This window comes from Nelumbo nucifera, chromosome 1 (genome assembly GCF_055504915.1).
Source record: "Nelumbo nucifera cultivar China Antique chromosome 1, China Antique-T2T, whole genome shotgun sequence".
NCBI classification, from domain to species: domain Eukaryota; kingdom Viridiplantae; phylum Streptophyta; class Magnoliopsida; order Proteales; family Nelumbonaceae; genus Nelumbo; species Nelumbo nucifera.
The window spans coordinates 102,632,060-102,657,205 of NC_142649.1; the positions used below are offsets into that span (position 1 = coordinate 102,632,060).

Genomic DNA, 25,146 nt, shown 5'->3' on the forward strand with positions numbered 1-25,146 from the left:
TGTTTTATTATTTTAAATTAAAAAAATTATTATATGCTTTTTCTGAGGAATTACTTAACCACGTGGCAAAGATGGGGTCTTGGTTTATTTTGTCTGTCGAAAAAAGGGAACAAAAAACCAAGAACAAGAACACGGCCAACATAAAAATATCACAGGGAGATAATTGCAGATTTACGAGTGTGTGGCTAACAATTCTTTGATCTGAGATTTGAATTTTAAAGGCAATCTGTAGTCTATACGTATGAGATAGATGATGTAAACCACACACACTCCCACAGGTTCTTGATGATTTAATCTTTTAAATTCACATTTTTATCTTATTATTATGTTGGATTTCAGATTTAATCCATAATTATCTTGTATTTTTTTTAGTTCATCTCTTGTTATATTTCAAATGATTACAAAATAAAAAATATATATATTATAGAAACTTAATTATTTTTAATTTTGATATAAATATAAATATTAAATTTATCAATTATAAACATTATATAAATATGAAATGACAAGAAAATCTGAAAAAATCGAAAAAGAATAAAAAAGGGGAGGAGATATCATGTTACAATCCCTGTCTTTTTGTTGATTAGTGTTGTATTGTAAACTTGATTTTTAAAATGGGTCCCACGCATGGGGTAGTCTTCTGACGTCAGATTAGAATATACTAATATATCCTATTTCACTCCTTTCCTTCACCTACTCAACACGCCTTTATTAAAAGGAATCAGGAATGCTTGAATTTCAATAAGGGCCCTCCTCTGACGTCGGATTAGAATCTACCAACCAAATGAGTAGTTTTGGTACCGTTTTTTTATAGCTCTTTCAGTCTTTCTTTTAAGCATTTAGCCTTTAGGGGATAAAATAGGTTGGGGGTCAACCGGTCAAAGTCAAAACTCAAAAACTCTAAAACTCAAAACGGAATCTGCCTGGAAGGAGTCCGGATCTGCTCCACACCACACGTCCTGGCCGCACATGGGAATATCTCCCGTAATTGTATTTGTTATATGGGAGATGTTCCCAGTACACGGTGGGATGTTGTTGTGAGGAGCGATTTGTAAGGAGCAGATATCCATTCAAATTGTAGTCAGAGAGACGGAGACTCTGAGCTCGTATTTATCAGGATTCAGGGGACCATAAAGAGAAAATCAACTTCATCAAAAAGAACAGAGAACAAATTAGGAGGTGATTCTTGAGTTCTAAACTGTTTGACAGAAAGGAATCACTCTGTTGGATCTGGAATCGGTTCGTCAATCATCACTTGCTTAGTTTTTTGTTTCAAACTTTACAAACGATGGCCAAACCTGATTTCTTGTAAAGGCTGGGATAATTAATTTGTCTATTTTCCTACGGAGAGAGAGAGAGAGAGAGAGAGAGAGAGTTGGTATTAACCTCCTTGATTTGGATACTGTCCACTCTGTCTTTAATATATTTAGAAGTTCTTACTTCATCTGCATCTGTTATTTACCCATCTCCATTTCCATTGCTTCATTTAATTGGGTTTGTTATTTTCTTGTCTACAATTTAAAGGAAGGAGATGGTACTGCAGACGTCTGATCTCCTGAAGAATGAGCTTCCCGTTGAGCAGGAAACTCTGGTTCTGTCTGACGATGTTGTGACTGGTCTTGTTCTCGTGGATATCGTCAATGGTTTCTGTACTGTTGGAGCTGGGAATTTGGTAACAATATCTATCCCCACATTGTTATTGCTTTTTGTGGGGCTCCTTTGAGTTTTTCTTTTTCTTTTGTTTTCCTTCTTAGTTGTTTTTTTTTTTCTTCTGTATATTTAGCTACCCAAGCAAATTCTGTTTGCATACAACATGAAGAAACACTTTTGGGTTTTTGTCCTCTTTCTTTTCTTTGTGGTTCTGTTTCCTGATTTTTCTCCCCCGTATTGGTGAGATGAGATCGAACTCACAAACTCACAGTTGTGGTGCAGCTCTAGCTAACTTCTTTAAGAGCCTGGATAATGTTACTGTTGAGAAAAAGAAGAAATGTTAAAGAAGGACCCAACTTTTTCATTTGGTCTACAATGATTGTTGGTTCAGTTTTCGACTTTTTGGTTTTGTGGCTTTATGCTTGTTTACAGGCTCCAAAAGAGACCGACAAACAGATCTCTGGAATGGTGGAGGAGTCGGTGAAGTTGGCCAAAGTGTTCTGCGAGAATAAATGGCCTGTTCTGGCTTTCCTTGATTCTCATCATCCTGATAAACCCGAGCACCCATATCCTCCTCATTGTTTGATTGGAACAGAAGAATCAGAGCTAGTCCCAGGTGCTTATTTGTCTTCCTATTCACATTTTTCTGATATGTCAACCAGCTGAATGTTAAGGAGTAAAGATGTAGTGTTTGTCCAAGCTGCAGCTCTGCAACGGTTGGAAAAGGAAACAAATGTAACAATTAGACGCAAGGATTGCATTAATGGGTTTCTTGGTTCAATTGAGAAAGATGGCTCAAATGTTTTTGTGGATTGGGTGGGAACCAACAAGATCAAAGTTGTAAGTGTTTCTGCAACTAGAACTTCTTCCTTATAATCTGAAGCATAGTCTGTTTATAATTTTATTTATTCTGTGATAGCAAATTAGTGGAGAAAAAGGGTTCTGGTAGCTAACTAACTTTGTGTTTGTGAAGATACTTGTAGTAGGGATATGCACGGATATCTGTGTGCTAGATTTTGTGGCCACTGCATTATCTGCAAGAAATCGTGGTTTTCTTGCCCCTCTAGAGGATGTGGTGGTGTACTCCCGTGGTTGTGCAACATATGATATTCCATCTCATGTTGCAAAAAGCAATAATGAAGTTGTAGCTCATCCACAGGTACTTTCAAGTCTCAATAAATGATCTTGGAGTATGCTTGTGACAATCTTGTAGAATGTCTACGTTTGTTCATTTCTAGTGGTCATGATATGTGCTTTCACCTCAGTCATAAAGCGTCTGACTGTTTATTCTGTTGACACATTATGCTGTGGATTGCTTTGTTTTTTTTTAAGGATATGGTTGTTCATTCTCCTGTTTCTACTGTCAACTCTACAACAACCAAAATCATCTCCATTCATAATTATTGAATTAATATAATGGTTGTACTGTCATACTTTCAGAATTTATTCAATACTTCAATTATGTGTAAAGGAAATGCTTTACATATTCTATTATGATTTAATATAGTACAGTACATTACCTTTTCCTAATAATAATAAAAAACTAAAGTCTTATTCTGAGCTTTGGATCCCAAAAAGGACAGAAAGCATAAAGGAAAACTTAAGGATACAGAAGGAAAAAGTAAACTTACTATCTTGTCTCCTTGTTTCTTCCTTCCTTTCTATTAACTCTTCAATGCAATCCAAGTTGTTTTTCAGACTCAGTTTTTACTGCAGTTCTTCTAATAGAAAGTTCGAGGATGTGATTCATTTTTCCCATGTTAATTAGGTGATGTTGTATATGTATAGAAACATAAACCCTTTTCCTCTTCTCCCCTGTTTTTTTGGCAGGAGCTTATGCATCACATTGGCCTTTACATGGCTAAGGGAAGAGGAGCCAAGATAGCATGGGAAGTGTTAGTAGGTCCACATGAAAAGCCATGATATACTGCCAGGTTTAGCTGTCAATTTTCTTTTATACCTCTTCTGGTATCCAGGGATAACTGAGGTGATGTAAGCCAATTAAATCTAAATCTTTGTTTGAGACTTCACAAAATGTATGTAGGATACTTTGTTGGAGTAATAATAAGAGCAATCATCCGCAACAAGATGCCAATTATCTCAGTTCATAACTGGCCTATTAATTAATAATTCAGATAGGTGATAGAAAGAATATCTTCCATGCATTTAAGTATTTCTATGCAATTAGCTTCCATTCCCGGCATAGGTCCATTTCATAACTATGTATTTATTCTTTCCGTCCTCCAGCTATGCAAATAATCTCCTTCTGGAAGGGAAAGCCGGGGGGGCATATCAATGAAAATATGCAACAGTGAGGTCAGCATGACCAAGTATTCTTCTCAACCAACTGCATGTCTTTGGCTAAACTGTCCTGCATGGGATATCTTTTTTCCCATTCCCCAAAAATAAATCCAAATGAAAAACAACAACTTGCCTCAGTCATTAGCTTCTTTGAGCATCAGAAGGCTTTATGGCAGCATAATTAAGATTTGCAAGTAGTCATAAACATATATAAGCTGTGTAAAAGGATTAAAGATATTGTATGAAAAGATTCAGGGAAACTGCCAGCAAAATAAGCAGGCTACCATTCAAATGGGCATTTACTAGGATGATGGCAGATGGAAGATTCTTTTGCCACATCTCCTTCTCTGCTCTTTTGGCATTTATGAGTTCCTCCATGAAAAATTTCTGGTGCTATCGTTTATTAACAAGCTTGTATGATGCAGATGTAGAAGCAAGTGGAGAATTCATGGGGAAACAAACCAATTCTCCAATTCCTATACCAATTTTGGAAATTGAGTTATAGGATATTTCCATATTGGTACTCTTTTTAGTTCTTTTATTTTCAAGTTGTTTCTGTCTTAATAATGACGTTTTAGAGTTTTACCACTGTTTCAAAATTACTATTTATGGTAACTCTTGGACTTACTATTATAGTAACTCACGTAATTACTATGTTTAGTAATTTCCAGAGTCTTCAAAGTAGTTAGTTTTAGTAGGATTTGAAAAATCTTATTAGACTTGTCCTAATGGGTTAGTTACGGATTTGTCTTAGTTTTAAAACAATGAGGAGTTGTTTTGGGTCATCCTAGTCCAAATTGGAGTCTGTAAAGGGAGAGATAAGCTCTCTTAACAAAATAGTATCTGATATCATAGTGAGGTTCAAAATAATAGGTTAGTTTATATTTGTTTTGGATTGAAACAAAAAATAAATTAAGAGGAAAAATATGAAAAATCATGATATTTCCTTCGAGGGATTTCTGTTTATCTTGTTAATTAAAAACAGGGAATGAGATGGCATGGCATATGATCAAAAGATTCATATACTCATCAGAAAAATCAACTAAAAGTAGAGAATTACATTTCCCATATGAAAAAAAGCAGTTAAGAAAACACTCTCCAAGTTCCGTCCATCTTAGAACTTTTCAAACTTCAAACTATCAGAAACAAGAAAAAAGGATACTCTCTCAAAGAATAAAATAAAATGAACTAGTAGAATAAAGAACCTGGAATAAATTCAATTTATATAGGAAGTCCGGTTCTCAGATTACTGTGTTGTTTACGCAATGCTGGATTCATGCATGAGAATATTGATGGCTTCTGCTTTTTTGGTTTGTCGCCAAAAATGAATGAGCGCAAAGGAACTCGAGGCCGACTAGTTGTATGCTTAATGTGTGAATGATGGTTTTTTGATCCTGACAGATCAAATTCCTCATTCAACTTTGACAGAGTTTTCTCAATTTCAAACCGTAGTCCTCTCACATGATCTAGACCTGCTTGCAGTTCTTCTGCAACTTTATTGTTCTCTTGTTGCATGTTCAGAACCTCCCCTTGGAACTTGGCAGCTTGATAGCTGGTAAACTCAACTTCTTCAGCTTCAGAACATGCCTTGGAAACTCTTGATATTTCTTCTTGCATGTTGCACAGAGATGAGAATCTATACTGTAATTCATCTTTTAATAGTGCATTCTGTTCCAACCAGACTGTCAATTCAGTTTGTATTTCTCTCAAGTGTTTGTATATAGGCCGGGCATCTGATTTTAGAGACCTCTCTGTATTGCCCTCTTTTCTTTTGTTTTCCTTCAACTTTGAGAACTCAGCTTGTAGATCCTGTATTATGGTCTGGAACTTCTGTATCTTATGGAATGATGTGCTGAACCTCAACCAGAACTCCAGGTTCTCCTCCAAGAGTTTATCAACGTCCATTCGGAATTTCTCTTCAATGGCTGAAACAGTGTGAGGTTCATTAACAAAAATCACTTTGATTTCATCATCGTCATCATCTTCTTCATCTTGTGTCGTCTGGATTTTTGCAGTTTTGGTTGCAATGGATCTGCCAATTGTAGGCTGGTGGTCTGGAGTCACAGTTGGAATATTGGTAAACTGGGAGGTGGCTCCTCCTGTCATGGCATCATGGGGCATTTCCAGCTTTGAATCATCAAAATCGTTGGGGTCGATATTTGAGTTTTTATCAGAACTTGTTTGCAGAAAACTTAGTTTCTGATGCAAAGATTTGATTTCCTCATCCTTCATGGCATTAGCAGTTTTTAGTTCTCTTAGTTGCACCATTGTTTCAAACTGACTATCTCGGTTTTTCTTCTCTACTTCAGATAGCTTCTTCTTTAATTCCTTATAGTTTTGAAGAATTGAAGTGTACTCCGTCAATAGAATCTTTTCTCTATCTTCTAATCCATTTAAGAACAACTGCTGCCAGTTTGGTTGAACATCATGCTGAATGCTGCCTTCTTGTGATTTAACATCAACAACAATATCTTCTGCTTGGGATGGATCCTTCTTCTCAACTTTGCCCTGTTCTTTTTCATCACTATGTTTTTCTAAAATATCACTAGTGATGGTGTTCAACTTTGGTTGAACTACATACTCATCTTGGTAACTGGAATTTTGAACCCCATCTTTCTTCTCTTCCACTTCCATCCTGTTCTGTAGATTGACCAAACCATGAGCAGGAATTACAACTTTTTCTTGTTCTTCCAAGCTTTTGGTTGATTGGTCATTGGGAAAAGTGCCTACTTCTTTGAATGAACTAGTCATTTCAACTTCCTCGTCAGGCTTCACACTTTGTTCAATGACCCTTTTCAACTGCTGACAGTTTGGTTGATCATCATGCCGAATGTCCCCTTCTTGTGATTCAACATTGACAACAATGTTTTCTGTTTGTGATGGGTCCTGCTTCTCAACTTTGCCCTGCTCTTTTTCATCACTATGTTTTTCTGAAATATCACTAGTGATGGTGATCAAATTTGGTTGAACTACATCTTCATCTTGGTGACTGGAATTTTGAACCTCATCTTTCATCTCTTCCACTTCCATCCTGTTCCCTAAATTGATCAAACCATGAGCAGGAGTTACAACTTTTTCTTGTTCTTCCAAGCTTTTAGTTGATTGATCATTGGGAAAAGTTCCAACTTCTTTGAACGAACTAGCCATTTCAACCTCCTCGTCAGGCTTCACACTCTGCAGCTTTTTAGAAAGATGATTGAGGTCACAGTGTAACTCAGTAAAATGTTTCTTGAGGTTGTTGTTTTGGTCTTCAACATTCCGGTTGAGATCCCGTATTCCTTGCAACTGGGAATCCAATTCTCTTAGTCTGTCTATCAAATTATTTGAACCTTTGATCAGAGTAGACTTATCCTCTTCCAAGGTCCTGAGATGTGCCTGAAGTTCATCAGTTTCTGACTTTAATCTCATGATCAAAGCAGTCTGACATGAAACTGCAACTTCCAAGTTGATGACTTTATTTGCCAGTTCATCAATCTTTTCTACCAATTCTGACATAGTGAGGGATGTACCAGGTTTCACCTCAAAATGGTCCATGATCTTGTTACATATTGACCCCAATTCAAGCCTATCCTGTTTCAAACTGATTTCTTCTTGCGCCAAGTTCAGGTTTGGATTTAAACTAATAGATTCTTTTTCATCAGAAAGTATTTTCTGGTCAATCTGATCACCGAGAAATTCACACCTGAGGGTTTTCAACTTTTCATGGGCATCCTTGACCCGTTGGCATTCTATTTTTGCTTCTTCAGCTGATCGCTCTTGTTTCTCCTGCAACTGGATCAAGGTCTCCTGGCATGATTTCAGAGCTGTAGCAGCCATCAGAGTTCGAGCCTCATCATCCTCAATGACTGTTCCAATATTAAATTCATCTTGTAAGCTACAAATCTCCTCCTGCATCTCTGTTATCTGCTTCTCAATTTCCCAATACTTGGTATGACTTCTCTCATATGAGCTCTTAAAGAACTCTTTCTCAGTCTGTAGGGCCAAGATTCCTTTTTGGAGTCTATCCACTTCTTCTAGTGCCTCAGCTTTGCTCATTCGAGGACTACTAGTGATAGTAGTAGATGCAGTTGTCTTCTTAGGCTGTGATTTCTTTGCAAGCAATGTGGGTGGGCTGTTTTGCTCTTTCTTTGGAATCATAGGAACCTTTGGAATATTTGGTTTTGGGGCTTCAGGTAAATCCATGGGTAGTTTAGTGGGATTTAGTGATGAATTGGATATTTTCAGATATTCATCCTCATCTTCTTCATCCATTGCAAACTGAACTTGCTCAGGAAAAACAGTTGCAATAGTGTTGTTGGCATTTTGCAGCTCTCCAGATATGTGGTCATACCTCTCAGCTAAGGCTCTGTATGCCCGATAAGATTCTTCCACAAATTTTATGAGTTCAGGTCTCTTTCTGTAATACATCTCTGCCCTCTTTGCAAAAGAGTCTCCATCCTCTTCGATGAGTTTAACAATGTATTTCACCTTCTCCTCCATATCTGCCAATATTCTCCAAATTTAAAAATTGGTGATATAAATTAGCATCACTTATATGTCGTGGAGTCATATATATTATGTAAATAAGTCAATTGCCAGGTATCCATGTTACCATTTTTTCTTTGTATATAATGGTCTGATACTCTGGTTTTCTTTCATCACCTTGCTCCAATAATCCATAACAAGGAAGAGATTGATGATGTCATTCATAGAATTAACAAGATGGGCAAAATGAAGGGATGCACGTAGAGTCCATTGTGATAGGAGAATACAACTTAGGCTAAAGGCAAAACTTTGAAGTAAACAATGTTGTATGGGATGGAGTGTTGGAGAGTTCAGAAACATGTCTAGAAAATTAGTATCGTAGCAATGTTAATGTTGAGGAGAAAGAGGGAGAAAACTAGAAAGGATGGGATAAAAAATGAACACTCATATTAAACTTAGTACACCCAATAAGAAAATGAGGGAGCATAGACCAAGATGATTTGGTTACATACAGAAAGACTTTCCACAACATTAATTAGAATGATCTGTTGCAAATCGAAAGGCCAGAAGAGCTAGGGGCAAGCAAAAATGACATGGATTGAAGTAGTGAGAAATGATTCAGGGTCCATAATTTAACAATGGATATAGAAATAAATAGAGTGAAACCGATGTTAGAGTTGGACCAAACAGAAAACTGGAATGCGCACTGGACCATGATTTTACTGGTTAAATCGGATGGAACCATCAATTAAGCGGGACCCAGATAAGTTCATTGAGTCACCAGGTCACGAGTTCTACCGTCCTGTCCCTGACAATACTGAATGGAATGACAGAACAGGATTTGTGTAGCTGAACTCATATAGTTGGGACAAGTCTTATTAGTTGAGGGATATGATTCTCATCTCCTGTTTTCATTCCCAAGTTTTTGTTTTCCGCTCACTGGCCATTCATGTGAATGAGTTTCTTTGGGGATTCTGATTAACCAAAATCAATTTCCAGTCTAAAAACTAGCATTGTATGAGAAAAAAAACACATGGAAATTCTTTTGAGATATAGCAGAGAGTCCAAGTTCACTAGTTAGTGATCCATTTGAAATTTGTAGATGAATAAAAGAAGAGAAAACACCAAGACCAATATCTCCAAATCAACCAATTTTCAATAACCGGCATCAAAATCATGGGAAGAAACTTATTCCTGGTATATATGCATTCTCTCTTTTTGGTGGACAAGAAGAAAAATTCCATTCAGATTTGATTAAAGAGCTTCATTTGCAATGAAGAAAGAAAACCAATAACTGGCAACTGTGAAACACCTGGAACTTATAATACAAACAGTTCGTGTCTGAATGTGATCTAAATTGAATTACAGATAGCAGATTAACCAAATCAATCAAAACCAATTGTCTGGCAGACCAGGATAATACCTTGAAGGTTCTGTTCGAGCCATTTTGACTGCTTTGTCCTGATGTGGCTCGCCCACCACCATGAATATGCATTGCTTGCAGCTCTCTGCAACATCATCTCTCTCTACAGAAGATCTAAAGACTGTGAGGTTGTTGACATGAACTATAATGAAAAAGAAGGGTTGGGTTTCTGTGGACAGCTTTCTGAGATCTCCGTCATCAACAACTCATTTGGGCTTTAAGCATGGGATTCTCTGGAGTATGGACTCTGGACTAACACTTACTGGCGTATGGAAGGGAAAGTCTGGGCTTACAGACTAGGGATACCTGGTTTCCTTTGGGAAGCAGTGAAGTACCACCTAAGATGGTCCACGTGGCTAATAATTATTTTGCCAGGGTGGCAGTAGTAGGAAATATAAAGGAAAGCATGTTTTCCTCTTTTTCTTCTTTCTGACAAAAAAGTTTCTCATAAAGTCACCGACTCGCCGACGATCCCATTTTCTTCTTTTTATTATTATTTACGTTGTATCGATGATAATGATAGAGGCCAGTCGTCCTTGACCAAAGTCACCGATGAATGACAGGTATTTCTGTTATAAAAAAAAAGTAGTTCTGGAGCACATGAGGGGCACTTTAGGAATAAAGAAATAAAAAGTAATTCTAACGTGAGGGGCACTTTAGGAATAAAGAAATAAAAAGTAATTCTAACGTGAGGGGCACTTTAGAAATAAGGAAAGGATATTTTCTCCCTCATCCTTCGCCTCGGCAGTCTGCATTTACAGATTTTTACTCATTGCGCCTTGGATATTGGATTGGGAAGGATCCGATCCGTTTGCTTCAACATCACCCGACCGGATTGGCTATTGTTGGATCGGGTCTGGGTACACCCATAAAATTCAGCATGTGCATGGCTGGTCAAGAGGAACAGGTTTGACAACAGCTGAAAAATGCTGAATTGAAAAGCTTGTCGTTTTGTCTTCTAATGAATAAGATTTTGGGTTGATTATTATATCCTTGAAAATTTTATTATTTAATTATTTTAACAATTAAAAGATAAAATGAGAAGTTTTTTAATTCGGCAATTTCAGCTGTTACCCAATGGCCCCTAAATGGAGCCCGGATAAAAGACTTAAATCTCCCCTTGTAATTATTGAATCCTCTTCTCTCTTTTCAAATTGGACCAAGTCCTCCGGGGTCAAAATTATGTCTAACAGAATTATCAAAAGTCTCTTTTACCCTTGCTAATTCTTCAAATTTTCAAACAAAAAGTTACGGCACCCACTATTTACTGCATGAAATTGAATCTGGCATGTTGTTTTATTGCCTCTCTCTCTCTCTCTCTCTCTGATTTGAAGGTGCGGAAGGCATCTTAATGAAGAAGCCCTCAATGTCCTTTTGGCTTTTGCCAAATCACTTGAGTCATCATTTTACTCCAATTATAAAAGAAAAAGGAAAGGTACTAGCAGTGCCTTCCCCACCTCCAAACGAGAGAGAGAGAGAGAGAGGAGCAAATATCTTTCCTTTTTTTCTTTTATAATAGGAGTAGAATGATGACTCAACAGAGTGATTTCACAAAAGTCGAAAGGACATTGAGGGCTTCTTCAACGTTAAGTTAAGATGTTCCCCACCAAATGAGAGAGAGAGAGAGAGAGAGGCTCAATTGTCCCACCCACAACTGAGTGGTGGTTCAATTGGTAGTTAGTTGGGTAGTCCTAGCAGAGATGTGGATAAAGCTTGGATTTGGCATGGGTTGAGGCTTTAGCCTTTATGTTGCTTCAACCCAGCCCATCTGGATTCTAGCCCGGTCCTTTATATATAAATGGGTCAAGTCGGAAAGCTTCTGTCTGTGAATCCGTGAACCCAGCTATTTAAGGTCATATAGAAGCCAATCTGCACCATCAATTAGATAAGGGGAACCCACTGGATTGGTCACATGTTAATCCAAGGTCCATTTAGTCATAAACCAGATCTTTGTGTTAATGGTTTTCACTTTTCACAACTAATGTCATCTGTTCATAATTTTAAATTTTCCAATATAAAACATCTATATATAAGTATGCTTATTTTGCGTACACAGCTAACTTGTTTCACATCAATTCATTTTCCAGTGTTCAATTTTATCCCAAGGATTCGATTTGAATGCAATGCAACTTAATAACTTACATAAAGACTAACCATCCATTATTCAGTCCTAGAACCTGTCCAAACTTAGCAGTTGTGTTAGAGCGTTTGCCTCAGTCTGGACTTGGATTGGCCTGGAATTGGGCCAGGCCTTAGGCTATGAAAGATGAAGAGATATCATTAGATGAAAATATATTTTTCAAATCAAGAATATGCTTTTTTTTTCGTTTTGAAAATAAAAAAGAACATGTTTTCCACATTTTTGTTTAGGCTCAGTTTGAAAAGAGTATATATACAAAATTCAAGGTTTTGTACTCTACATATTTATATTCATACTCCTTCCAAACTAAGCCTTGAGAACCAATTTATTTTGAAACCAGATGGTTTTAATTTATTTTTAAAATTTACAACAAGAAAAACAATTCATATTCAATGGATTTGTTAAATAACATGAGTACTAAACTGCTAAAAATGGTTATAAATCTTTCTATAGATAACAAGTGTATGCTAGTCATTTATCATTATAATAATTGGATGATGTTTAAGCATTTATAGTTGGGATTAAGCAATTGGCTACATTCCCTGAATCTGGTATCACCTCCAATTTATGAAAACCCAGCAACTTCGGTTCTTTTAAAACCCTAAGAATAGATCATGGATGCCCAAGTAACCAAATGTGAGTCTATGAAAGGCGTTGCCAAAAAAAAAAAAAGAAAGAAAGAAAGAAAAACTATAAGTCTCTGAGAATATGACAAATCCTATAAAATTCATAGGAGAATCATCCATTTTTAAAATATTCTTGAATTTTCCCCAAATTCCTAAAACCCTAGGATCCCATAATTCCATTTTTAAAATATCATGAAATTTTTATAATATTAAAATAATCTTAAATTCCTATAATTTTATTTCTAAATACCCCCAAATTAGATGCATTTTAGGTGGTTGTTTGGATGAGGAAATTTTGGGAATTCTTCATCCTAAACCCACCCCACCACCAGGGATGGGGTAGTGATGGGGAGGGGGTGCTCTGCCCCAAACCCACCCAGTTGTTGTTCCTAACATCAATGCCCTAGGCCACGGAATATCCAAGAGATTCATCGAGACTCTGGCTCTTCATACTCCATTCCAATTGAATTTAAAAACAATTATTAAAATAATAAAAAGGAAAAAAATCATTGAACAGGTCAAATGGGTTGGTGGTTTGACCACCTGGGTCAATGAGTCATTGACCAATTCAATGGTTTTTGGCCAGAGATTGGGTTTGGGGTAAAACGGAACCGGTTGCCTGGACGGTCCTTGGGCCAAACGGTCTAACCATCCGGGTCAACAACAGTTCAAGAACATTGATACTAAAAACAAAGCTATGTTCATATCCAAAAGGATCTGTTCATTTTTTGGATTTTGAGAGGGGGAAAGTTGGTCAATGGAATTACTAAAAACCAAGAAATCCATGTTCTTTTTTCAGATTTATGTGAGGTCCATGGAAAATTTATTTTCCCTAAGTATCACTTACCCGATTAAGTGATACCCATCCCCTAAGTGGATAACCTTCCTACCTGGGGGGAAAAGTTGACAATATTTAGGTAGGACAAAATTGTCACTTTTAATAAAGATTTTTTATGATTAAAATAGTAATTGTCATATTACAGTTACTGGATAAGTAACTTCCCTAAAAGTGAACGAGCCTAAGAATCAATTCCCAACCACATATCTTAGAATACAAAGCCAAGAGTCTGAATTAAGGAACTTGTATTTGTACACCATTTTGATTCACCATTTCCTACAACAAGATTAAACACTAGAAAGACCAAGGCAACCATGATTCCCCTCTGCTCACAACCACAATGAAGTGAAGGGGCCAATTTCATATATTCGAGACCAAGATTTAGTTTGTGAAACCAGTGTACAGAAAGCAAGGTCAGGGGTGATGATCTATAAGCTGAGAATCAGATACTATTTTAGGGGTAAAACAAAACAAAACAATTAAAAAAAATTCAAGTTGGCTGCTTTAGATGCTCACGGGAAACACCTTCTATGTCATTAGGGCTGTCAACGGGTTGGACCTAGATTGGAACCAGCGATAACTGGAACCGACCCAACATTTGACCCAGACCCAAACCCAATAGGGTCTGTAATTTTTGGACCTAGAACTGAATCAATAGGTTCTTGAGACAATCAGGTCTGACCTGACAAATCCGGTTATAATAAATATATATACTACTTACAAAAGTGCAAATGAGGAGGTATTAGCTTTTGAAAATTTTCTTTATTGAAATACCCCTCCTCTTGAATTTAGTCCATCTCCATTGAAAGGGAAGAAAATGTAATTAAAAGAATACCATTAAGTACATTCAATTACCTCTCATTAAGCCTCACATTTAAATCATTAAATAAATCACATTATCTCTCATTGTATCCAACATTTATGCTTTTATTTATCATCATTAAATTCCACTAATAAATCATAATTCCATACTAATTATTAACATAATGGAATTTTATATTTTTAAAATAAACATAGAAATGAAATCATATTTTTCATCTAGGGATAGGTAATTAGTTCAACCATTTGTGTCAAATGGACAATTCCATGATGTCATAAATAAATAATACAAATTTATAAATATAAAAAATACTTTTGTTTATCATCATTAAATTCCACTAACAAATTCATACACAATAATTACTAGTAGAATGAAATTTTATATTTCTAAAATAAACCTAAAAATGAAATCATATTTTCCATCTAGGTCGTGGGTAAGTACTTCAACCATTTGCAAATGGATAATTTCATGTTGTCATAAGTAAATAAAATAAGTTTAGAAATATAAAAAATACAAAAAACATAGAAAAAAAAAGAAATTTTGAAAAAAATTGGACAAGTTTCTATTATTATGTATTTGTCATATTAAAACATAAATATGATAAAATAAACATAATTTTATTAATGATGGACATCAACTATACAATTTAAAACCGATAGGAAATTAAATCATCTTCCTATCTAGGGGGTGGGTTAGTGGTTCAACCTTTTAGGTCAAATAGGTTAAAAATAATTTTTTTTTTAAATAGAATAGTACAAAAATATGTAACAAATTTGGGCACACCTATAATATTATATACTAATAATATAAACAAAAATAAGTATGATAAATAATAATTATTTTATCAATGATATAAATGAAATACAAAATTTAAAAGCACTTTGAAAATGAAACCATTTCCATATCTAGATGGTAGATAGGTCAATAATCTTACATTCCGGGACAAATGGGTCAATCTATGATGTCATAACTAAGTAACGAATATTAAATACATACATACATACATACACACACACACACACACACACACACACACACACACATATATATATATATATATATATATATATATATATATATATATATTCACCATATTAAACAAAAATAAATGTGAAAATAAGAAATACTTTTATCTATGAGAAAATGGAATACATGATTTAAAATCAATCGAAAAAGCAAAATGGTTTTTCAATCCAAGTGGTGGGTTAGTGATTAAACGATCCATGTCAAATGGATGTTATTAATAAATAAGAAAATACATAAAATTCTAGAAAATGTAGAAATTTGTCAATAATTTTGTGCATATTCTATAATATTATATATTCATCATTTAAAAAAGTGTGATTAATGAGAATTATTTTCATTAATGATAAACTAGCAGAGGGGCCCCTGTGTTGCAGAGGCTAGTGGAATTGTGAAAGTTCAATGTAAACTATTTGCTTTAAAAGGGTGAGGGAAAAATTTTTAATAGTTTCAGTAAAATTATAAAAATGATCTAAGTTTTTATCACTATCTTTGTAGTCAAAACTATTTTAACTCATTTTTCATTTATTAATTTTTATTTACAGGCCTAGTGGAATTGTGAAAGTCAAATGTAAATTATTTGCTTTGAAAGGGAAAAAATTTAATAGTTTCACTAAAATGATAAAAATGATTCAAGTTTTTTATCACACTATCTTTGTAGTCAAAACTATTTTAATTATTTTTTCATTTATTAATTTTTATTCACAGATAAGATATTTGAAAGACAGCAAATAAAATTAATTATACATTTAAAAATAACAATGCCATACAAATAAAGGTACACTGACAGCCCACACTCAGGATCCAACTCAGGTTTACTCCAATTTAGCACCTAGTGACGTGTTGAAATGTGATTGGCTTCGAGTCCAAACACATTAGATCCGAAGTACTGACCTCAAGTCCCCATCATACGGCTAGTCAGCTACAACCTACATGGCTACACCCAATAGAATATGATTGTGAAGAAAGAAGCCAACTAATCTTGCAAAGTCTTCCCTTTGGTCAAAACTTGTACATTCCTACATATCATCGTTAGACTCTAGTTGCAGTCTTCGTAGTTCGTTCATCATGATGTGATTCTTGTGGGAAGAAAAGTTGAGAAGTCAAGATAAAAGTTGAAGGAGAATAGACCGATTGATAAAGGAGAATTCTGGTTCTCCCTCCCTAATAGTTACTCATTGTATTCTAAATAAAAAATAAAATAGAGAAGAGCACCACCATCTCACACCAATCTCCATTCCAATTGCAAACAAATATAGAAGAAACAAAATCAAACCTCAACACCTCCAGAAACTATCGAAATAAAAAGGAAAAAGAAAATACAGAATTACAATAGAGTAGGCACAATGAAGACAACCTCAATAGTCAATAATACTTAAATTGCAAAACAGAGGGAGTTCTTGTAAAAAAATAAACATAAAAAAAAGAGAAATAGATCACATCAAGTGATGAGAATAAAAATTATCATATTTTTATCCCCAAATATTCAGTCTTTTATACTGAATTAGTACTTATTTGGACTCATATTTCTTGTATTTCGGTTCAGAGCATGAAATAAGGCATTAGGAGAAAAGCAAAGCAAATCGGATGATTTTTCACAGTTTCGGCACTGTTCAGTAATCTGGGCCTAACTCTCATATCTGATATCCGATTAGGCTGATTCAAGACTCACTGGAAAGATTAGAGAGGAAGCTACAACTTTCATGTTTTGGGATTTCACAGATTCGGCCAGCATCGAAGTAAAATCCGGGCCCGAAGTCGGGGAAAATTCGTAGGAAGGCCCAATTCACAGCTGAAGCCCAACTTGCAGAAAAGCTTTGCAGCAGCCTAATTTGGAGAGGAAGCCTAATACGAATGCAAGAACAAGAAACTGAGAAGAGTCCTACCATATTTAAATTTGTGATGTAATCTTAGAAAGATAAAGAGATAAGAGTAGGATTAGACTAGGACTTTCTATTTTTGAAAGATAAACTCCAAGAAGGAGTTGGAGACCACCCCCTCCCCTTTAAGCTATATAAAGGGATGGGGGGCGGACTAGAGAGGGATCAAGAAGCAGAGGAGCAATCAATCAAGAAAGCAAGAAGACTGCAAGAAGAAGGTGGCGGCAAGGAGAAGAGGAGACCTCAGCTCTAAGGGCGACACCATGAGTTCTTTCTTTCCTCTTGTTTATTTTATTTCCTCTAGTATGAACTGATTTATTTGTAGGTAGGACTATGGAAAGCCTAATCATAACAATGAATATATTTTTATTCTGATTTATCCAAGATCGTGATTTCCATATAGTCTATGAGTTATCTTGCTTAATGCTATTAGGAGTGACCATCTCTTAATTGATTAGGTTTATGTGAATGAATCGAGAGAGGAATTCATATAGCAGACCACATAATTCATGGTGTGAATTGAATGGTATATAGGGGTATATACACATGATTCATCTGAATGTAATAATTTTTCCTTGAACTTAATGCACTTCTACCTTGAGAACTCTAGTCGAGAGATCGAAGGGTTACCTGATAGAAGTAGTTTTAGTATATCTCAAGAGAGAATATTAAATAAAATTGGAAAGACTTCAGCTTATGGTAATGACAAATTATCTTGGATAATCTCATCTATTACTATTCATTGGAATGGTTAGGCGGACCAAAGGTCCTAGCGAATTCAATCAATCGTTGCATACTGCAACATTGGTACTCTTACTCTTGTTTTTTTTTTGTCTTTCAGTAGCCTTTACTCTTAAATCTGAAATTCGATTGTCCAAATAATTAGGGAATGTTGTAGTTCTAATACTTATTTTGTTAAATCCTCATGGAAACGATATTTTTATACTACTTGATAACTAGTGCACTTGCTAGGGTTATAATCATAGCTATTATCAAGCTGGGAAAAAACAAAGTAATTTGGAAAAGAAAAATAACATACGAAAAACCATCTATCCTAATCGACAATCTTAAATCAGACAAACATATGAACTTGAATAAAAATGCAGAAACAAGAGGAGACCTACAAAACACCAAGAGAAACACATGCGTCAAATCAACTTGAATAGAAATGCATAAGGAAGACAAACAAAGGAAGAACCCTAAAAAACACATTCATGAAACCGAGCAAACATAAGGAAGAAGCATACTTGTTTTCTAGGCCCATCACTAATCAGTTCCCACCCTTGAACTACATTTGTACCACAAACAAAAGAGAAACCTACAAACATAGAATGAAGAAATTACCCACATGCTCTATGGTCACAGGAGCCACCCTTGAACTCCATCTATACCAGAGAATGAAAGGGAATCTTGCAAACATAGAATGAACAAAAGGGAAACCTACAAAATAGACAAAGAAGCATGTGAACAAAAAAAGACAAAACAAATAGCAAAGGAGATCAAGTTAAATGGTAAAAAGACAAGTAAAATGAAAAACAACTAAAACCCTAAACTCAAATCAAACCACCATTGTAACCCAAACTTGAAGAATACTTCAAGGAACACCCTAAAAAGAATGAAAACCTGAAAAAAAAAGAAAATGGAAACATTACTGTCGTTGCAATGAAAAGCAAATCAAATAAACCACATAACTAATTCAAACAACAACTTTTCCAAAACATTGCAAGTAATAAGGATAAAAAGCCTATGGATTCTTCTAAACTAAGAGAGGAAGAGATGAGAAAGAAATGATGGTTGATATAAGTGAGGGATGTCATGCATTCTCGAGGAAAGGAATATTGTAGGGAAAAAGTGGGAGAGAGATGGTAGAATACTCTCAAACTAGATAAAAACCATCAAGTGTTAAAGAGAGTTATATAAAATAATACAAAAATAGCATTGTCATCAATTATAAGTGGGAACACATGACATTTCAAAAATCTATTAGGAACTAACACATGACCCAACTAACCACATCAAATGGTTCAATAATTTAATTAGCTAGGTCATTGTAGGCAAGTGGTTTGGTAGGGATGCAAACAAATTAGATCATATTTGAATTAGGGTAAAAAATAAAGAGCATTAATGTCTAACACATGATCTCACTCATCATGTCAAATGGTTCAATGGTTTAATTAGCTAGGTCATTATAGGAAAGTGGTTTGGTAGGGATGCAAATGGATTGGATCAGATTTGAATCAGGGTATATTCGAATTTGATTCGATTTGAACATCTGATCAGATCTCATAAATACTGATTCGAATCTGAATCTGATCAAGATGTGGGATATCCGAATCTGATATGATCCGATTTAATTAAAAAATTAATAATAAATTATTAAAACGAAAAGAAAATATAATAGTTAAAATAAAAAAACAAAATATAAGGATTTTTTCAACCATTTTCATCATATAAGAAGTTTACAAAAATGCAATATAAATAATATATTTATAAACAAATAATAAATAACATATATATTATATATAAATGATACACTTATATAAATAATTGATTTGACCACAATATTAAAAACCAATATTCAAACAATATATTGAAATTGCATTTCCTCTTGGTAAATAAGTGATTTTTATTATCTCATAAATTAAATAATAATAAATAAAAAATATATTTTTTATAAATTTTATAGAAAAATTTGAACATGCATTAATATTATATATTCTTCATATTAAACAAAAATATGTTTGAAGAAATAAGAATTATTGTATTATTGTTAGTAAAGATGGAAATGGCTAAAATATGAAGAAAAAAAATGAATTAATGTCTTAATCATAGTCCATTTTCTTGGTTAACTAGGTTAATGGTTCAACCAATAAGGTCATATAGTTGCTGACTATCATCGTCATTATCATTTGACATTGCCACGTGCAATACGCATACACTTTTACTAGTATATATATATATATATATATCAGATTTGGTCTGAATCGATTCGACACTAGGTGGAACTGGTTCCGAACTGATATTAATGGGAACCCTATATCAAGATCTAAAATGACTTGTTGATTCTAGTACCTAAAACTAAAACTGACCCAATCGGTTTGGGTCTGTCGGGTTGGACCTGACCCATTAACAGCCCTACAAGGAGAGATTATTTTTTATCTATAACTAGAGTTTGGAGATGGTTGTTTCATACATTTGTTAAAGCTTGTATATATTAAAGAAAAAACTTAATTGTTTAATATCATGATCAATTTGAGAGAACATATGATATGACCTGTTCTAATTTATTTACATCCTTTTTGACTTGAGAACTTAAAACTTCAAAAAGATAAAAGCCTTTTTGCAAGTATAGTTAAATTAATTTTGAAGTAGAGTCTGTAAAATATATGAGTGATTCATAAAAGTTCTATTTGACATAATTCGATCACTTGTTTGAAATAATAATTGTGTCCTTTGTATCCATTTTATCCATTGAAATTTGAACTTTGAACTTGTTGATTAAAAGTTGAATAATTATCATTTCATTTTTTCAAACATATTTCTCTACCGAAATAAAATTAGGCTTTTACCATTATTATAAATTTAATAATTAATTATTTTTATTTACAAGTAAAGAATTACTATAGGGCTCAGTTTGGGAAGAGTACAAATGCAAATGTAACGTGTAAATACATACAAAATACAAAGCTTTACCTGTACATATTTGTATTTGCACTATTTCCAAACTGAGCCTAAGGCCATATTTGGTTATAAATATATTTGCACTGATGTAAATGATTTGGGTGCAATTTTGATTTATTTTTATTTCAAATTTTATCTTATTTTGCTTAATTGCAATACAAAAGAAGTAAGATAAGACCTGGAACAGAATAAAATAAAATCCAAAACAAAATTAAACCAGAATTTGCATTCTTTTCATTTACACTCTTATACATTTACATTTGTACTAGTGCAAATAAGATTGCAATGCAACCAAACGCAGCCTAAACAGAACCTTTCAGTTAGTGGGAGTCAAGCGGTGGAACTCACAAAGTCTTGGTGCCCAGCAAAAACGCAACGATCGTCAAAGTCCTTTGGCAGACAGATAAGGAAGATAACGAACTCAGTGTTAGTCAGTCAGTCAACTATATTTGTCCGGTCAACGACACCTTCAATTCTATAACGTATCCAAATTCCAACAAATTAAAGACCACAAGTCCCAATACATTTTTGCCCTCCTTCATATGCTTTTTCTTCTTCTTCTCTGTTGTGTCGATACGTGGAGTAGAGCAAGTTAGGCTATAAGATGAGCAGGTACGTTCATGGGTCTTCTGTGCTCCTCATTTTCTCATACTTTACTATTGTGTTGTGTCAACTCCCTCCAACCCAGAGGAAAGCCATAGCCAATCTCTCCACTCTGTTTAATGAAGAAAACCAAGACCCTTGCTCATGGAAGCGAGTCACTTGTACCAAAGACAATAGGTCCATAACCCATATTTCCCTATCTGCTTTGAGCCTTTCCACTTCTGATTTCCCAAATGGTGTATGTCAGATTTATTCTCTACAGCTTCTTGATGTCTCCAACAATCTTCTGAGCTCCATCCCACAAGAGTTTCTCAGAAATTGCAGAAGGCTTACTGGCTTAAAGGCATTGAATTTTAGTAGCAACTCTTTGTCTGGTATATTACCTTCTTTTGATGGTTTTGGTGGGTTGCAGACCTTGGACTTGTCTTCTAATTCGTTGGGAGGAAATATTACTTCTCAGTTTGATGGATTGATTGGACTCAGAAGCCTGAACCTAAGCAAAAATACATTTACTGGGTTTCTTCCAACCAACCTTGGTAATTCCATGGTTTTGGAGGAATTGCAGCTCTCTTCCAATAAATTCATTGGTGGAATACCTAAGAAACTTATGGATTACAGAAATCTTACTTTACTTGATCTCAGTATTAATAAGCTTTCTGGGCCTGTTACAGATAGGATAGGGAAGCTCTCCAGGTTGGAAACGCTCCTCCTGTCTGACAATAATCTGAGTGGAGTTATTCCTGAGAATATATCTAGAATGGAGACCCTACGGTGGCTTGGTGCAAATCAAAACCGGTTTTCAGGTACAATTCCTCATGGAATTTCAAGGTATGTGAGGCAATTGGACCTTAGCTATAATGGGTTAAATGGGTCGATTCCCTCAGATTTTCTGTCACCTCCAAATTTGCAGTTTGTTGATCTATCTTACAATTCGCTAGAGGGGGCAATTCCAACAAATGTTTCCCATAGTCTGACCAGATTGCGACTAGGGAGCAATTTTCTCAATGGAAGCATCCCTTCTTTAGCTGGTGGATCACTCAGGAAATTAACCTATCTTGAGCTCGACAATAATACATTAAGTGGGGCAATTCCCCCAGAATTGGGAAGCTGCAATAGTTTATTGTTGTTGAACCTTGCACACAATAAGCTGATAGGTCCATTTCCAAAAGAATTGGGTAATCTTCAACATCTTGAGGTTCTTAAGCTACAATCCAACAGCCTGGTTGGAGAAATTCCTGATCAATTCTCCGGGTTACAGAACTTGTTGGAATTGAACATAAGCAAAAATTCATTTTTTGGTTCAATCCCATCAGTAGTTTCTAGCTCTAAGAGACTCGAAAGATTCATCTTAAATGACAACAAGTTCAGTGGTTCAATACCTGATTCAGTCGGGGTTCTGGAACATCTGCTGGAACTCCAGCTGGGAAACAACAGGATAAATGGGAATATTCCAATGATGCAAAATGACCACCTACAAACACTCAACCTCAGCAGCAACCTCTTTGAAGGACCCATCCCTGTAACTCTTAACCGACTACATGGTTTAGAGGTTCTAGATCTGTCAAACAACAACTTTTCTGGTGAGATCCCAATATATCTGACTCATCTAGGGAGTCTTTCAAAGTTGTTGCTTTCCAATAATAATCTCTCAGGAACCTGTCCAAATTTTACTCAACCAGGGATCTTGCTCAACACTACTGGAAATAAGGATTTAATAACAACTCCAACACCTTTGAACCCAACAAACTTGAGCCCTACCCATACTTCGCAGACGAGAAGAAATTCAGATACAGTCATAATTGTTGTTGCAGTTGGCAGTGCTGTAGTTGCTGTTGGGATTATTGGAGTGATTCTTATATTAGTCGCAAGACGCTGCTATAGAATCCATTATGAGAGCCCAATACCTGAAAACCAATTCCCCTTCCCCCGGGTAATCAGCTATCATATGATGACAACAAGTGTGATTCACAGATCATGTATTGACTTCAGTGCAGCCATGGGAGCAGTTGTTAGTCCTGCCAACATCTTGTTGAAGAGCAGATTCTGTACCTATTATAGGGCCATTATGCCTAATGGGACAAGTTATTATGTGAAAAAGCTCAACTGGAGTGGATTCTTATCCCAACTGGGGAGACGTGAAATGTTTGAAGAAAAGCTAGAGGTCCTAGGGAGGCTAAGAAACTCAAATATCATGATCCCTCTGGCCTTTGTTTTGACTGATAATTGTGCTTATCTCATCTATGAATATTTTCAGAAGGAAACTCTCTTCAATCTTCTTCATGGAAGCTCGGGAAGTTTTTTGGATTGGGCAAGCCGTTACAGCATAGCTATTGGTGTAGCTCAGGGTCTGGGTTATCTCCATAGTTGTGCCACTCCTGGGCCGATTCTCATGCTTGACCTTTCAACTAAAAACATCCTACTGAAATGCCTGGAGCCCCAGATTGGGGATATTGAGCTATGTCATGTTATTGATCCTTCAAACAGCATGGGGAGTCTTTCAACAGATAATTGTTCTGTTGGGTACATTCCTCCAGGTGAAGCACTCTTTAACATTTTATTACCTTCATCACTTGTTTTCATTGTTTGTTTGACTAATTCTGTCATGGTTTTCAGAGTATGCCTACACAAAGAGGGTGACAATGCCTGGGAATGTCTACAACTTTGGTGTTGTCCTTCTGGAGTTGCTGACTGGAAAACCAGCAGTTAACGAAGGGATTGAGTTGGCTAGGTGGGTATTGAGTAATTCAACACAACGTGAGACCTGGGATAAGATCCTTGATCCTAATATCAGCAAAACATCAGCTAGAGTTCGAGGTCAAATGCTATCAGTCCTAAAGATTGCTCTAGCTTGTATTAGTGTCTCACCAGAAGTGAGGCCAAATATGAAGAATGTGCAGAAAATGCTGTTCAATGCCAAATGCAGATAAGTGCAATGGGGATTTACTTAATGGTAAGAGTAGCTGTCAGCTACGTCCCAAACATTCATCAACGATGGGTAAATTACTTCCATCTACCATGAAAACATAATGTATGCACCAAACTTGTTTTCTTTTGTAACTCATTGCTGATTTAAGTTCTAGTTTTCTTCATTTTACTCATGCTTTCATGAACTCTATTAATGAAAAGAAGACAATAGTAATAACAATTCTATCTATTTCAGTACTCTGTCTCTACAAGCCCCATTGCTACCAACTGTATATATATGATTCCTTTCATTCCATTCCTGGAGAAGTCTTCTTATTTGCTTGCTTTGATTCAGAAACTAAAGCAGGATAACACAACTTCTCAATGCTTCAGCCATCTTTTGTGGATGGAAATCAAAAATATTTATGGGAAACAACATTTTTGTAAACATTTCAAGTACCAGTCAGTTGTATGGATTAATTCCTTTTTCTAGGTCCATTAGAATTGAACTTTAGATGCTTTTGTTAATGCTTTAGTAGACTGCCATGTGATCTGAATACAGGTAAATGATAAGCTGATATGAAATGCAGGAATAGTTCTCTCCACCATCATACCGACTTGACTTGAATGGGTATCTTGTAGTGCCATATGTATTAAATTAATGAGGTTAATAGAGGCAAATGCTTCCGTCGGTGGGAATTGATGGTTTGGAAGCAGGGGTGTCAATTGAACCGGATAAGGTCCAATTCAATCCGATGAATACTTTGGACCATTTTAGACTGGTCAAATTCAA

At 35.4% G+C, this 25,146-nt stretch overlaps 3 protein-coding genes across 6 annotated transcripts; 2 read left to right on the forward strand and 1 right to left on the reverse strand.

The window, feature by feature from the left end:
• The first annotated feature begins 1,085 nt into the window (after nt 1–1,085).
• Nucleotides 1,086–3,734, forward strand: LOC104611923 (nicotinamidase 1-like). 2 transcript variants are annotated; one of them, XM_010279207.2, is made up of 6 exons: nt 1,086–1,239; nt 1,525–1,672; nt 2,083–2,266; nt 2,357–2,490; nt 2,624–2,809; nt 3,481–3,734. In XM_010279207.2, exons 2-6 carry the CDS (start codon nt 1,532–1,534, stop codon nt 3,571–3,573), a joined length of 738 nt encoding a protein of 245 aa, XP_010277509.1. In that variant the 5' UTR covers nt 1,086–1,239; nt 1,525–1,531; the 3' UTR covers nt 3,574–3,734. The 2 variants fall into 2 exon arrangements, with proteins under 2 accessions (XP_010277509.1, XP_010277511.1); XM_010279209.3 differs by lacking the exon at nt 1,086–1,239 and adding an exon at nt 1,255–1,378.
• A 1,244-nt stretch (nt 3,735–4,978) lies between these two features.
• Nucleotides 4,979–10,257, reverse strand: LOC104611922 (protein NETWORKED 2D-like). 2 transcript variants are annotated; one of them, XM_088890590.1, is made up of 2 exons: nt 9,839–10,257; nt 4,979–8,443 (listed from the first exon to the last, which is right to left on the reverse strand). In XM_088890590.1, the coding sequence occupies exons 1-2, from the start codon at nt 9,898–9,900 to the stop codon at nt 5,173–5,175; spliced, it is 3,333 nt and encodes a 1,110-aa protein (XP_088746716.1). In that variant the 5' UTR covers nt 9,901–10,257; the 3' UTR covers nt 4,979–5,172. The 2 variants fall into 2 exon arrangements, with proteins under 2 accessions (XP_088746716.1, XP_010277508.1); XM_010279206.3 differs by having other exon boundaries at nt 4,979–8,432; nt 9,839–10,253.
• Nucleotides 10,258–21,309: 11,052 nt separating this feature from the next.
• On the forward strand, nt 21,310–24,603 carry LOC104611970 (uncharacterized). Of its 2 annotated transcripts, XM_088896505.1 has the most exons (3): nt 21,310–21,458; nt 22,121–23,983; nt 24,063–24,603. In XM_088896505.1, exons 2-3 carry the CDS (start codon nt 22,207–22,209, stop codon nt 24,374–24,376), a joined length of 2,091 nt encoding a protein of 696 aa, XP_088752631.1. In that variant the 5' UTR covers nt 21,310–21,458; nt 22,121–22,206; the 3' UTR covers nt 24,377–24,603. The 2 variants fall into 2 exon arrangements, with proteins under 2 accessions (XP_088752631.1, XP_010277579.1); XM_010279277.2 differs by having other exon boundaries at nt 21,347–23,983.
• The last annotated feature ends 543 nt before the right edge of the window (nt 24,604–25,146 follow it).